The following is a 12,265-nucleotide window of genomic DNA, read 5'->3' as shown; positions in this document are numbered from 1 at the left end:
GCCAGAATCTTCCCCAAAGGTGACTATGCTCAAAAACGAAAACATTTCAAACTGATCTCCATCCGTGCAGTACACTCACTGCAAAAAGAACTGGCAGTGCCTATGCTTCTGAAACGCATGCCCATGGTATCTCAAATACAAGCATCAAAACAATCAAAATTACGGGTTTTGCTTCAAAATTGCCTGAAAATAGGTCTTTGCCTTAGCCTTCTGTCTTCTGGAAAAAAACTTGCAGAGATTAATAACTTAACATCTTGGAGTCTGAAAGTAGCTTAGTAACTGAAAATACCATATAGGGAAATACAGCTTTTATCAGAAGAATTTAGATATATTGAGGCTGCTACTTGCAGCTTGTTTTCTGTGAGATCTGTTGAATCTCTGAATTCAAAAGCATTTGAGGTATCTATAAACAATTATTTCCTGTTTATGGGAAAAACACAGGACATTGCAACTCTCCTTTATCACTGCTGTAAGTCTGCGTTTCAAAATACACCCACAGGCAAGAGAGTATTTTTAGGTTATTTGTATAAGTAGAGACTTACCTGGGGTTATAAGTGAACCTTGGATGTCAATCGTTTGCTTTCCAACAAATTCTGAATGCTATGGAAATTTCCACCCCTTCTTGCTACATGGCATATGGAAGGGAATAACTCCCTTGCAATTTTGCTTTAGATTATATGATTTGTAATGCAAGATACCTTCAACTTCTTTTATTCTTAGACATTCTTTTGTACTTTTTTTTTTTTTAATCATGCTATTCTGCCATTCTGATCTTTGCCAGTAAAGGCTAGATTTTGGTCTTCTTTCTCACATTTGAAAATATTTTTGAAATAAGACTGAGATTTGCACCGCATGGTTTATGATTTAAGTTGAAATACATTTGTTATACCTTTGGCTGAAAGGCTCCTTCACTCTTCACTTGTAATTTATATTATAATAGATGTGAACTTTCTCAATTTTGTAATATCTCCTGTTTAAAGTATTGCGCTAGCAAAACAACTGCACTTCCTCATGCAGTTATAGCTGACTAGAAATCTGACTTGCTCTAAAATATTTCCTCTTTTGACCAAAAATCTTCCTTCTTTTTCCTTTGAGAACAAGCAACTACAGGAATTCCACCTCCTCTTTGTTCTCTTTATACCCTTCTGTTGTTATGCTGGCTGGCTTTGGTTCTACTTTCCTTCTGAAGGGTCCTTTTCTTTCCATCCATCTTGTTGATTTTCCCGGTTCCTACTCAAGTCATCCCTCAGCTCTTGCTCTTGTGCTTTCCGATTCTCATGTTACATATCTCAAATATATCTAGAATCCTGTACCTACATTATACTCTATTCAACAACTGTTAATTCCTGCCCTGATTACTGCTCTCTCCTCCACAAAAATCAAGCACTCCATCTTCAAAGATAACTTCTCTTTATCTTTATTGGTTTAACAATGTAGTAGGCTCAGTCGCTCCAAGAAATAACTTTCATCTTTTCTTTAGTTACTTAGCTCCAGATAAACCCTCCTAGAAGCCAGGTACTATTTCAGAGAACTCTGCAATTCTATCAACTTGCTTAGCCTTCTAGGGCTGCTTTTTACTGCAACCATAGAAAACTTTTCTATCTCTAATGACATGGTAATGTCAAGGAAGGTTTGGTTGGTTTTTTTTCTGGTATGTTTGTTTGTTGGGGTTTTTGTTGGTTGGTTGTTGTTGTTTTTCTTCTTTTTTTTTTAATCTGTGCAAACCTTCACAGCTTTTAAAAATTGTTCACCCAGTTCCAATACTAATAAAAAGAAAACTGACAGACCAGAACAATCATCCCCAAGGCATTCTAAGTTTTCCCATTCCTTCATACTTATTAAACAAGGTAAGAATCCTAAGATCTAGGACTTACATCTCATTTTTGTGGGGCTCCCATGTCTCCTTCTGCTTTAAAACACTAATCAATCTATCTACTACAATGTGGTCCCTTCCAACTTGCTATTCTATGATACAATGCAACAGAACAAGTAAAAAATTACAATAGCCTGTGATATTTTTATGAAAATAAAAATGAGTTGGTTTTCAATAAGGAGCTGCATTTACTGAAAGCATTGTTCATTCCTTTAGCATTCATCGATAATGGTTAAGTATGTTTATAACAATTTCAGGTTTTAGGTATAGGAATTGTTTTGCCATGGGGAACAAAGCTGTGTCTGTGGTCTCCTTTGACTACTTCCTCTAGAACCTGCTAGAAGAGACAAATAGATCTGCTTTCCTCAGTTATTAAAATACTGCCTTTTACTTATAAACAAACATGAAGATTCTCCTAAAATCCCAAGACTTTGTTCAATTTGTTCTCATACGCCCAACTAAGCAGTAAAAATAGGGGGCGTCTTTTGTTTTTTCTAAATCGGGTGAGTAAGAGGGAATCGGGAGGTAAATCTCTATACCACGTGTTAGGTTTTCAGCCAGAAATAGCTCAGGGTAGTACTTGTGTTTCTTCTATATATCCTGACCATTTGTGAACACAATGCATAAAGACAAGACTAGAAAGGTGAAAAAAAAGAAATTAAGATATGAAGGGAAAATTTAGCCACTAAAGCATTTTTAACCCTGCTGCGTGTTCATCTGATTTCAGTTAGATCCGCTGCTGGTCGTGTCTCGCATTTAATTTATACAGGCTTAAGCCTGTCTAAATCACAGCAGTTTCCCAAAACTGCCTGAGGGGCACATCTCTGCCCTGAATCTTTTCAACACATCTACCTGTCCAGACATGCCTTCGAAACTAAGGCTTGAGAAGCAATTATTCACTTCCATTTTCCTATTTCTCCTTCATGCTATTTGTGCCAGGGAAGCCACAAGAACCTGGGCTTTCAGGTATCCTTTACATCACACCAACTCCTTGGTTTCACAGGCAAATCAAAGTTATGATGAAGATGTGGATCATGATTCTCCAGAATACTTCTTAGGAACAAGTATTAGTGATACCAGTTTGAGCGGTGGTGATGGTAGAATAGGAATCAAATTAAAGAAAAAAACTACAAGAGAATAGAACAATGTAAAGAGTAATGGTGAATAAAAAGCCTAAGGTGATAATTTTATGTGTAAACTCATGTATTTGTTTATGAAGATGGCACAAAAGCCAGTTGGAAATCTCTGACGAAAGCTCAGATGCCGTAGAGGGAAAGGGAGAGCCAAGAATATTTCAAATGGGCAGACAACTTCTGAGACACAATGATGAGAGAAAGTAAGGCAGAGTGTGTGCTCTCCTTGAATGGCACAAGAATAATGCCTTTTACTATTTATCTCTCTGAACCACGCACCATTCACAAGCATGACAGCTGCAATAAAGTTAGTTACTATAATTTATGAACAGGGAAAACCTTTTTTAATCCTAATTTCTAAAATACTAGAAAATGCCAACAGTTTTATTGTTCTGTAAACAGCAAGATTCCTTCTGATAAATGTCACCATTACATTAGAGTAGCATTGTAAAAAGAGCAGTTTTATATCATAGAGAGGCAGCAAATCATTTGGACCTTGCTGAAGTCTCCCACAAAATTTTGTGGTAGATTTAAAATTAAATTTAGCTGAATAACCTCAGCTCAGTACTGAGAGTATGTGGCCAATGTTGAAATGAGTTGAGTCTATTAATTCTATTTATGTGTAAACAAGTTGTGTGAAAATGGTCTGTTAGGCTTGGCTTCAGAAGGGGCACAATGGACTGTTAAACACACATTTTCATTCATCTTGAACTGTGAAAGAAAATGTGATTAATACTTGAATATAATTTGATTTACACTGAAGACAGACCTGTAGAAAAAAGGATCCAAAAATATTTATTCATTTTTCACTCAGTGACAGCCACCATTAAATTAGAAGATGTACTCTTAGTATTGGAGAGTCAACCCACTATGATTGACTCCAAAAACAGGAGATATTTTTGTGGTTGTTTTTACAATTTCCTAACCCAGGGTCTGAAAATATGATTGTAGAGGAGTTTGTTTGGTTTGGCCAGTTGGTTTTTGGAGGTTTATCTTAAACTATTCACAAAGTTCTTTTCCAGTGATATGAAATTCAGCAGTTTATGAGACACCATGGAAATTGGCCAACAAAATAAAAGAAGCTAAGCACACACACAAATCATTTAAAGCTTGATCTGACAAGTTTTTGTTCCCATCTAGATTCTTAGTGCAAGTAGTTTAATTTTGCTCATTATTTCTGTTTCTCTATTAAACAGCATGCAAAATAAAGCAGAAGCTATAGGCAAGATTTTCTGAAGAGAAAAATCACAGTTACTTTGTTATGAAGCCATGGAACAGAGCAGAAAACCCCAGCTCACATTGCCACTTGGTGTCGAAGAGAAGCAGAGTACTAGGGAACTTCTAGACAGTCGTGGGAGTGAGGCAGAGGGGGCGGAACGATCTGGTCAGTTGTGATGGAGTCAGGAAGTGAAAAGCAGTAGAAGATGTTTGGCTTCACAGCAGAAGAGGGAGCATGATTTTAGTTGGATAATTATTTCAGATCAATGACAGATAAGAGCAAGACATAGAAGAAAAGCTGTCCTGCAGAGTCTTTATCTTCCCATTTAAGATGGTAGAAAGGGAGTTTAATTTCAAGGAAAGCCTCATTTTGGTGTATCGGTCCCACAAAATTCTGTGACAAATCAGTCAAGGCCACTGGACTTCAGCAGCAATTGAAATAACGTTGCACATGCAACATATGGCTCATCTGTTTTCACTTGTCAGAAGAGATGATCTTCTCTTTGGTATCTGAAGTCAATAGGGTGAACGTGAGACATCTGAGATGTACTCACCTAACCTTGTTACTAAGCAAAGTCCTGAAATTCAGGTATAGACTAGACGGTGTTCAGCAAACCTTGCCTTGCAGCAACGTGAAGCAGTTGTATCTTTCCCCTTCCCTTCCCCAGGCTCTCTGTCATTAAAAAAGTGTTTATTTATGATCATGCTGTTCTTACTAACCTTCAACAAATTTTCTGATATTCTGGGCAAGACTCCGGACGCTGCTGGGGAGGTTCCAAGGGTCTTGCTTGATGTGGAGTCGTAGCCTCTTTGGACAGTTAAGCTTTGGTTCCATTTCCTGCTGAAATTCTAAGCAAGGACAAAAATAATATTTTTCTGCTTAAATCTCCTGAGAAAGCCACAGTAAGACATTATTTCTTCCTGAATGTTTTCACAGGTCAAGGAGGTGTCAACTTATTTAACTCTAAAGCTAGGGTAACAGTCTTAAGCTCCCTACATAGTCAAAGGAGAGAGAGAGCAGCATTCCCAAACATGATTCCTTCTGAACCAGGTACATCGGACAGAAGGTACCTGTCTCTATGGAGTAAGCACAACCCTGGAACTTTTAGAGGCCAAATTAATTAAATCAGAAAATTAAACGTAAAACAAAATTACTTATTGTTTAATCTAATCTATCTTTCAAATCATTGAAGTGCTCCTTGCATACTTCGTGAAGATAGTGCAGATCAAGAATAAAATATCTGACTTGTTCGTATCTTGTGTCTAACTGAACATTTATTATACCACTGAAAGGATAACATTTTGTTGAGCGAGTCTGTCAGGTACTTCAGGCTTTGTAAAACCAGATAATTGGGGTACAGTAATTATACTCTGTTGACTTCAAGGGATTTTAGTCATTTATAAAAGCAAAAGATCCACCTCCTGGCCATCTAAAATTAGTTTTCTTTGCCAAAAGACATATGCAGGATCAATGCAATCATAATCAAACCCATTATACATATTAATACAACCTCAGTCTCCCACTGAGCTTTTTTCTTCTTTTTTTTTTTTTTAAAAAAAAAAAGACAACTCAGTTCACTGAAAGAAGTCCTTTGCAGTTTTCATCATAATCTTATGGTTACCACCAGATATCCATTTACACACTTACACTTCAGCAACTACATGTTAGCAGAGTATCTAAAATTACATACAGGATTGTTTTGAAAAATCAATAATGCTTATATAAGCATATATTTGGCATAAATAATACTGTGACTATAAATTTACATTTACAAATTATTTATAAATTAACTTCACAAATAAAATATCTACTAAAATACTAAAATTTTGGCATTAGTAATAAAATAGATCAGAAATGGCTTCAGTAGTTGAGACAAAAATGTAATAAAAACACCTGCAATATACAAAATCTGTTTCTTGCTTCAAAAACCTTAGCAATCCTACAGTCAGTTCAGAGTCTAAAATTTAAAGCTAACTTTCCAACAAACCTGAAATTTTCAGTTGTGCAATGAAAACTTAATAAGCCAGTTTGCTACTAAGACCTACTTAAGAAGAATTTCATCAATCATTGCAGAATATGCCAAGATTAAGCAACATCTGTTCTTCAACATCCAGCTCAAGGAGTAGATAGGAGACATATCCATGTAGCCTTCAAGCTGCTTTTTGATTCTCATAGATAGAATTAAATGTTACCTTGGAGGCCTCGACCTGGTGTAAAGTATTTTGTCTGCTCAAAGGCCCTCATCACAGCTGGTCCTTTCAGAAGATTGACAATCGAATCAACCTGTTGGGATCAAGCTTTTCTGAGAAAGATGTTTTTTATAACCACAATTAGAAATTCTTTGCTTAAGAAATATGGACTACAGAAAAGCAGCTTTGGATTCTTTCTTACCTAATGGCTCTAGTTAAAGTAACAGCTCAGGAATGTTAGACTAAATCTAAGGACCTGTTTAATTTGCAGTTTTGAACTGTTTACAGAAAACTGAAGGAGAATGAGTAAATACATACCATCCCAGTAAACAGTGGAAAGCAAAAGTAAAAAGAAAAAGAAGTATTTGCTAAAGACCTCTTAGCTCAAGGATGGACATTAGTATCAAAGCCAAGAAAAATAGTCTCATACTTGACCAAAAAGATGCTCCAAACAGCTATGGAGCTTGTCCTGTTTATCATGGGAAATTCGAACACTTATGGGAAGCTCATCACCTGAAAAATATTTTGAAATGAAAAATTGTTTAGAAGTTTCAGCATGTTTTCCAAAACCTTTGTAGTTTAGATAATCTGCTTTGCACACAGACTGATGCATTGGCTTTCAGGATCATAGTAACTGTTCTCCCTACATATTGTGCACTTAGTAGTCACTCGATAATACAGAAATACCTCTTAGAGAAAGGACCATATTCAAAACCCAACTGGACACAGTCCTGGACAACCTGGCTCTAGAAGACTCCATCCAAGCAGGGGCTTGGACTGGATGTCCCTTCCATCCTTAAACATTCTATGACCAGAACATATGATTCCTCTATGCTGGAGAACATCCTAAACACCAGACTAAACGGCTAAGTAGTGTGAACCTAATATAGCAAGACCACAAAGTCACTGAAAGGCATTCACCATAAATTTTTTATATGGACTCTATAGAAAATTCACAATCTTAATGTTCTTACTAATTAAAACATTCTGAGATTTTAGTAATTCGACAAAAATACAGCATCCAAACCCTGTATTTGACATGAAGCTTTTAGTCATTTCCTAAGAGTACAAAGAAGGACTCCCAGGTCACTGCCTTCAGTCTCTTGCTCTCTCAGATAACGAGTGATGCAACCTGAACTCTCGTAAAAGGTGTGAAAAATTGAGCTTAAAACTCGTTTTCTTCCTGCAGTGACAGATAAGAAGTAGCCCCTTGATAATTTATAATCCAAATTTATTCATGGTCAATCTAGACTCATTTTTCTTACGTCAGTGATACAATTAAATAGCACTTCTCTCTCCTTAGCTTTTTTTTAAGCTCCTTTAGATGTCCTTACAGCCAGTAGTTATAACCCTTCGCAGGATTCTAATTGTAATAGATGGAGCACAGTGCCAAAGAGCCTTGATCTGGAGTTAACCAGGTTAGCTTTGGAACTAGAAGAAAATGAAGTTGTCAGGAGAGTGGGAGTTTCACTGAGCAGCATTATTTATCAACTCGAACGCTGTATCTGTGCTTGGCTAGCAGATATTCTTTTAGGCACCTCAGCTGGTACCTCAGCTTGATGCTGCACAAGTGCATATCAGTTCATTTATGCCTAATGTTGAAGAAACAGACCCAAGGTCTCCTCTTTTATTTATGGTTCTTTATGTCCTTCATCATTTTCCTCTGCATTTGCTCAGCTCTGTAAGCACTTATCATTTCTGGAAAGTAGTTGCTTAGAATTGCATTATTCACGAGGCACCTCAGATACCTTGCATAACGTCTTTAATGCCTTCCTGTCCCAATGGAAAACACAACCTGATACAACCAGTAATAAAATTTGCCTTTTTTATGACCAAGTCTCACTGGTGGCTCGTATTCAATATGCCCGGCTCTTTCTTTTCCTAAATCATTCCCAAATGGTAAATTCTCAGCTCAGAGCAAATATTTTTTATTATTAGCCCCTGAGTATATGACCTTCTACTCCATGCAGTTAAATCCCATCTCATTCCTATTAGCAGCTGCATTTATTTAAATTCAATTTGTCACGGCATAAACAGGAATGTGCTTCTCTGTGGTCTCACATTCCTTCCTACAAACATACACAGCCGCATCCTACCGTCCGGGTGCTGACGCAGGCCTGGAGAACATTCCACGCTCACCTGAAATGCTCCCTACTCTGTGCAACACAATGCACTTGTCAAGGTCAAGGCATCAATGTGGTTAAAACCAGTGACTCCAAGAGCTCTGACTAATTCAGGCTATTCTCAGAGAAGCTGGAATATCAGCTCTTTTTCACAGAAGGACTTCAGTGCATCACTAGCTAGGCAGAAGCAAAATGATACACTTCTGTTACCAAGGAAGATGCTTTTTTTTTTTTTAATAACAAAACTACCAGGCAAATGAAAAGAATAAAACAGAATAAAAGGAACATATGACAGATTCATGGCTGACTTTTCTAAACATACCTGAATCCATTTCATCACTGTGAAAATAAGAACTGCACTGGCTGCTACAAATGCTGGTGAATGAGGCAATGGAGTTCCTATTGCTGTTGCAATCGCTTGGAAAAAAAAAAAAGAAATAAGGTCATGTCCTTTAATACAGGCTCTGTATCGAAGTTATGGAAATTCTTTCCCTTTTCCACTTTAAATTTAATTATGAGATGGTCTGTACAATTCTTCATCAACAATAAAGATCCCTATACTAAGGGTATCATATAATTTGCAATCCTGGTAGGATGCAGAAGACCAGATTTCCAAAACAGGTGATTCAATTGTCTCCCTTCCCCTTGCATCCGAAGAAGAACTTGCAGAATGATAAAATACCCTTTCAATGCAAACCAACCAACTTTTCTTACACAAGGGACAGTTTTTGAAACTGTGGCATCAAATGTTTTAGCAACTCCACATTTAAATTCTGTACTCCTAGTCCATAGCTAATACAAATTATTGAATAGTCTGGTTTATTACTTGCAAACTAGAGTCCATAACGGGTTTAGAATAGACTCAATCCATTCCAGTAGCAACAAAACTCAAATTAAAAACTATATTTCCCTGCCAGTCAAAATATTTATTATGACCCCATCTCTTCCAGTTTTTCATTTTGTTAGAGGTGTACAGACATTTCTATATGTAACTTCAGGAAAGAACTTCTATGCATACAAAATGTCACTCACATCCGTCTATAGTAAGGAGGTTTGCGGATTAAAATGTGTATTTGTCTTCTGCTTATTTTTCTGCTGTAGATATTACACTAATTCACCTCATCTTCGCCCTCAAAAATTAATTGCTCTGTACAGAATATAGACAGAGAACATACCTACTTCCAAAGCACAAATAGAATAAAATGCAGCCTTTTGTACTAAAACTCCTATGACAATAAATTTGAATTCAAAGTCTTCAACAGAGTTATTTAGCCACTTCACAATGATTGCTCAGTTTCAATGCAGGAAATGCTTAAGTAATTATCCAGCAGAGGGAGACTTAAAAAACCAAGTGAATACGAGATAATGTGGAAGTATACCTGAAGGATATTTATGTATAATCATCTGGGTTTTGTTTTATGAATTGAGCACACACATTCTCCAAGATACACACATCTATATTTTACGTATTATGCTGCAGGTATACATGTACCCCCTACTTGTTTTCTTTATTTTTGTAAATATAGAAGAGATCTTTTACCAGTTTTGGCATACTGACTTACATTTCCTGGCTAAGTTATATGTTTTTGACCTGTAGCCAACCACATAAATGAATGGGGAAAATTTATAAATGAAGCAATATGATATATAATTACAGTCATATCCATTAAGACATCAGTAACAACGTGTTCCTAACAGAGGGTCAACAGTCCCAAGGAGTATTAAGAATCTCTGGCTGGATATTAAGAAATGTTCTCTAACTAACTCTATTCACTTATTAAAGTCTCCAAAGGGAAGATGAAGGTTATTTAAAACTGGATTGTGCAAAGCATGAGAAAAGAAAACACAGGAAAATGAGAAACAGATTAGATGTATTAGCTATATCATACTGCATTTTTGTTGTTTTATATTGTAAGGTTTATAATGAGACCATACAACAAAATGAGAGCACTCTAATGGATTAAACTAGCCTACTAGCTCTAATAATAACCACAGTAGTATCACGGGATCTGGAGCTTTTAAGTATTGCCTAATGTAATTATTTAAGCAAAGAAACAAAAAAATCCAGTCTCACTCCAACAGTTGTTCTAAATTCACAGATTTTATGATTATTCTGCATATGGAACCCCGGATTTTATAATTCCTAAACAACCACAATGGACTACACATGACTGGAATCAGAATACATAAAATATTTTAAACTAAGAGACACTCATATCTTAAGTCACACCTTCTTTCTCCACACACAAATCTTGTGCCAACTGGGTAACTTCCCAACTGGAGCAAGCACAGGCCACTGGAGCAGCTCCTGGACAGTCAGTTTGACACATCAGGGATGTACAGAAAACCCCAAACACACTTCGGCACTTTGCTTGCGTGTTCGCCATGGTTAGAACAAGATGGACAGATTCTGTGCAAATTATCTCTACATTAATTTCTTTTCAAATGTATATGTATATTTCTGTTTCTACTCTGACAAAGAGTTTCTATCTACCATGCTGCAGTAATCAAATATTAGCTTATGAAAGAGATTTCAGCAATACAGGATTCTGTGGAAAAATGACCCTAGTGAGATTCTACTTTCTGAGCATAATAATGAACTACAATAATGAACAAATAATGAAGCCCTGTTCTACTTGCAGCTAAAATTTTAATTTAGATTTTGTATCATGTAGTTAACCAATTCTCTTTAAGCAGCAGAAGAGAACCTTTGTAAGACCTATGCTTGCTACAACTACTCCTTCCTTTTCGAAATACTACCTATTTTTATTCACCAGAAACATGATGCATGATGAATTCTACAGATGAGATGATGCTACAATATTTAGAGTAGAAGAAGGTGCCAAATATATGTTGAGAAACAGGTATTTTTTATTATTTAGATCAGCAAGAGTGGTGGCTCTAGCATCTTGCTTTCCATAGCAGATATTTAGTTTGTTGTTGGGGAACAGAAATTATTTCTGCTTTTTTTAAGATGGGTAACCTAAAGCAAAGCTTTACAGCTCTGGTTGTGATATGCTACAAAGCTGAGGGACACTAAGATCTAATAACTAATCTCTACTCATTAAGGAGTTTATTTTACACATCTTGATGCTAGTTATTCCTCTGTTAGAAATTTCAGATGTTGGAATCATATTCTGATAGTCTTTCATAGCCACTTGACAGTCTAAAAACTCACAGGTTTCATTCAGTTGACAAAAATATTATTAGTAAGGTTACCTGTAAGAATCTCTGTTGCTGATGGTATCATGACCAGAATCTTCTTGTTCATCACCTGTCACACTGAAACAGACTTTCTTCCCATTCCTTTCCCCCTTTTCATTATCACTGTCTGCTGGTACTAAAGGCTCAGGCGTTTTACGTTCTGATTTGGGAGAATATGTTATTGAAGAAAGAAGGCTGCGAGACAAACAAACAAACAAAATCATGTTTTATACACTGAGCTAAGAACAGGATAACATTTCTCATCAATGTCCTCCACCTATTATTCTACAATACATGAAGGGAACGTCTTAATTCAGTCCATACCTATTTGAAACAAGGGAAGAAAGTGACACATTCCACTGTTAAAAACTGTAACAGTGAAACCCACTAGCATTACCACTCAGTCTGGTATGAAGGCAATGATTCTGGCTGGGGAAGAACTAACAGCACATCCTTGAACACTTGGGGTCAAATTTTAAATTAACTACTTTTAAACAAGAACCACGTACTTCTCAGTACAAATC

General features: G+C 36.5%; 1 protein-coding gene across 4 annotated transcripts in view; it reads right to left on the bottom strand.

Moving 5' to 3' along the window:
* Positions 1–12,265, bottom strand: part of PREX2 (phosphatidylinositol-3,4,5-trisphosphate dependent Rac exchange factor 2) — a 178,194-nt gene that overhangs the window by 57,308 nt on the left and 108,621 nt on the right. For all 4 annotated transcript variants that reach the window (XM_065627409.1, XM_065627410.1, XM_065627411.1 and 1 more), the window contains 5 exons: positions 11,757–11,936; positions 8,860–8,954; positions 6,845–6,927; positions 6,418–6,508; positions 4,945–5,073 (listed from right to left, as the gene is read on the bottom strand). In XM_065627409.1, coding sequence (XP_065483481.1) covers positions 4,945–5,073; positions 6,418–6,508; positions 6,845–6,927; positions 8,860–8,954; positions 11,757–11,936 — 578 coding nt within the window. The remainder of the gene's footprint in view (positions 1–4,944; positions 5,074–6,417; positions 6,509–6,844; positions 6,928–8,859; positions 8,955–11,756; positions 11,937–12,265) is intronic.

Source organism: Caloenas nicobarica, chromosome 2 (genome assembly GCF_036013445.1).
Source record: "Caloenas nicobarica isolate bCalNic1 chromosome 2, bCalNic1.hap1, whole genome shotgun sequence".
Taxonomy (NCBI): Eukaryota; Metazoa; Chordata; class Aves; order Columbiformes; family Columbidae; genus Caloenas; species Caloenas nicobarica.
Note: the sequence above shows the minus strand (reverse complement) of the source record. Positions and strands in the feature narration are given on the sequence as shown.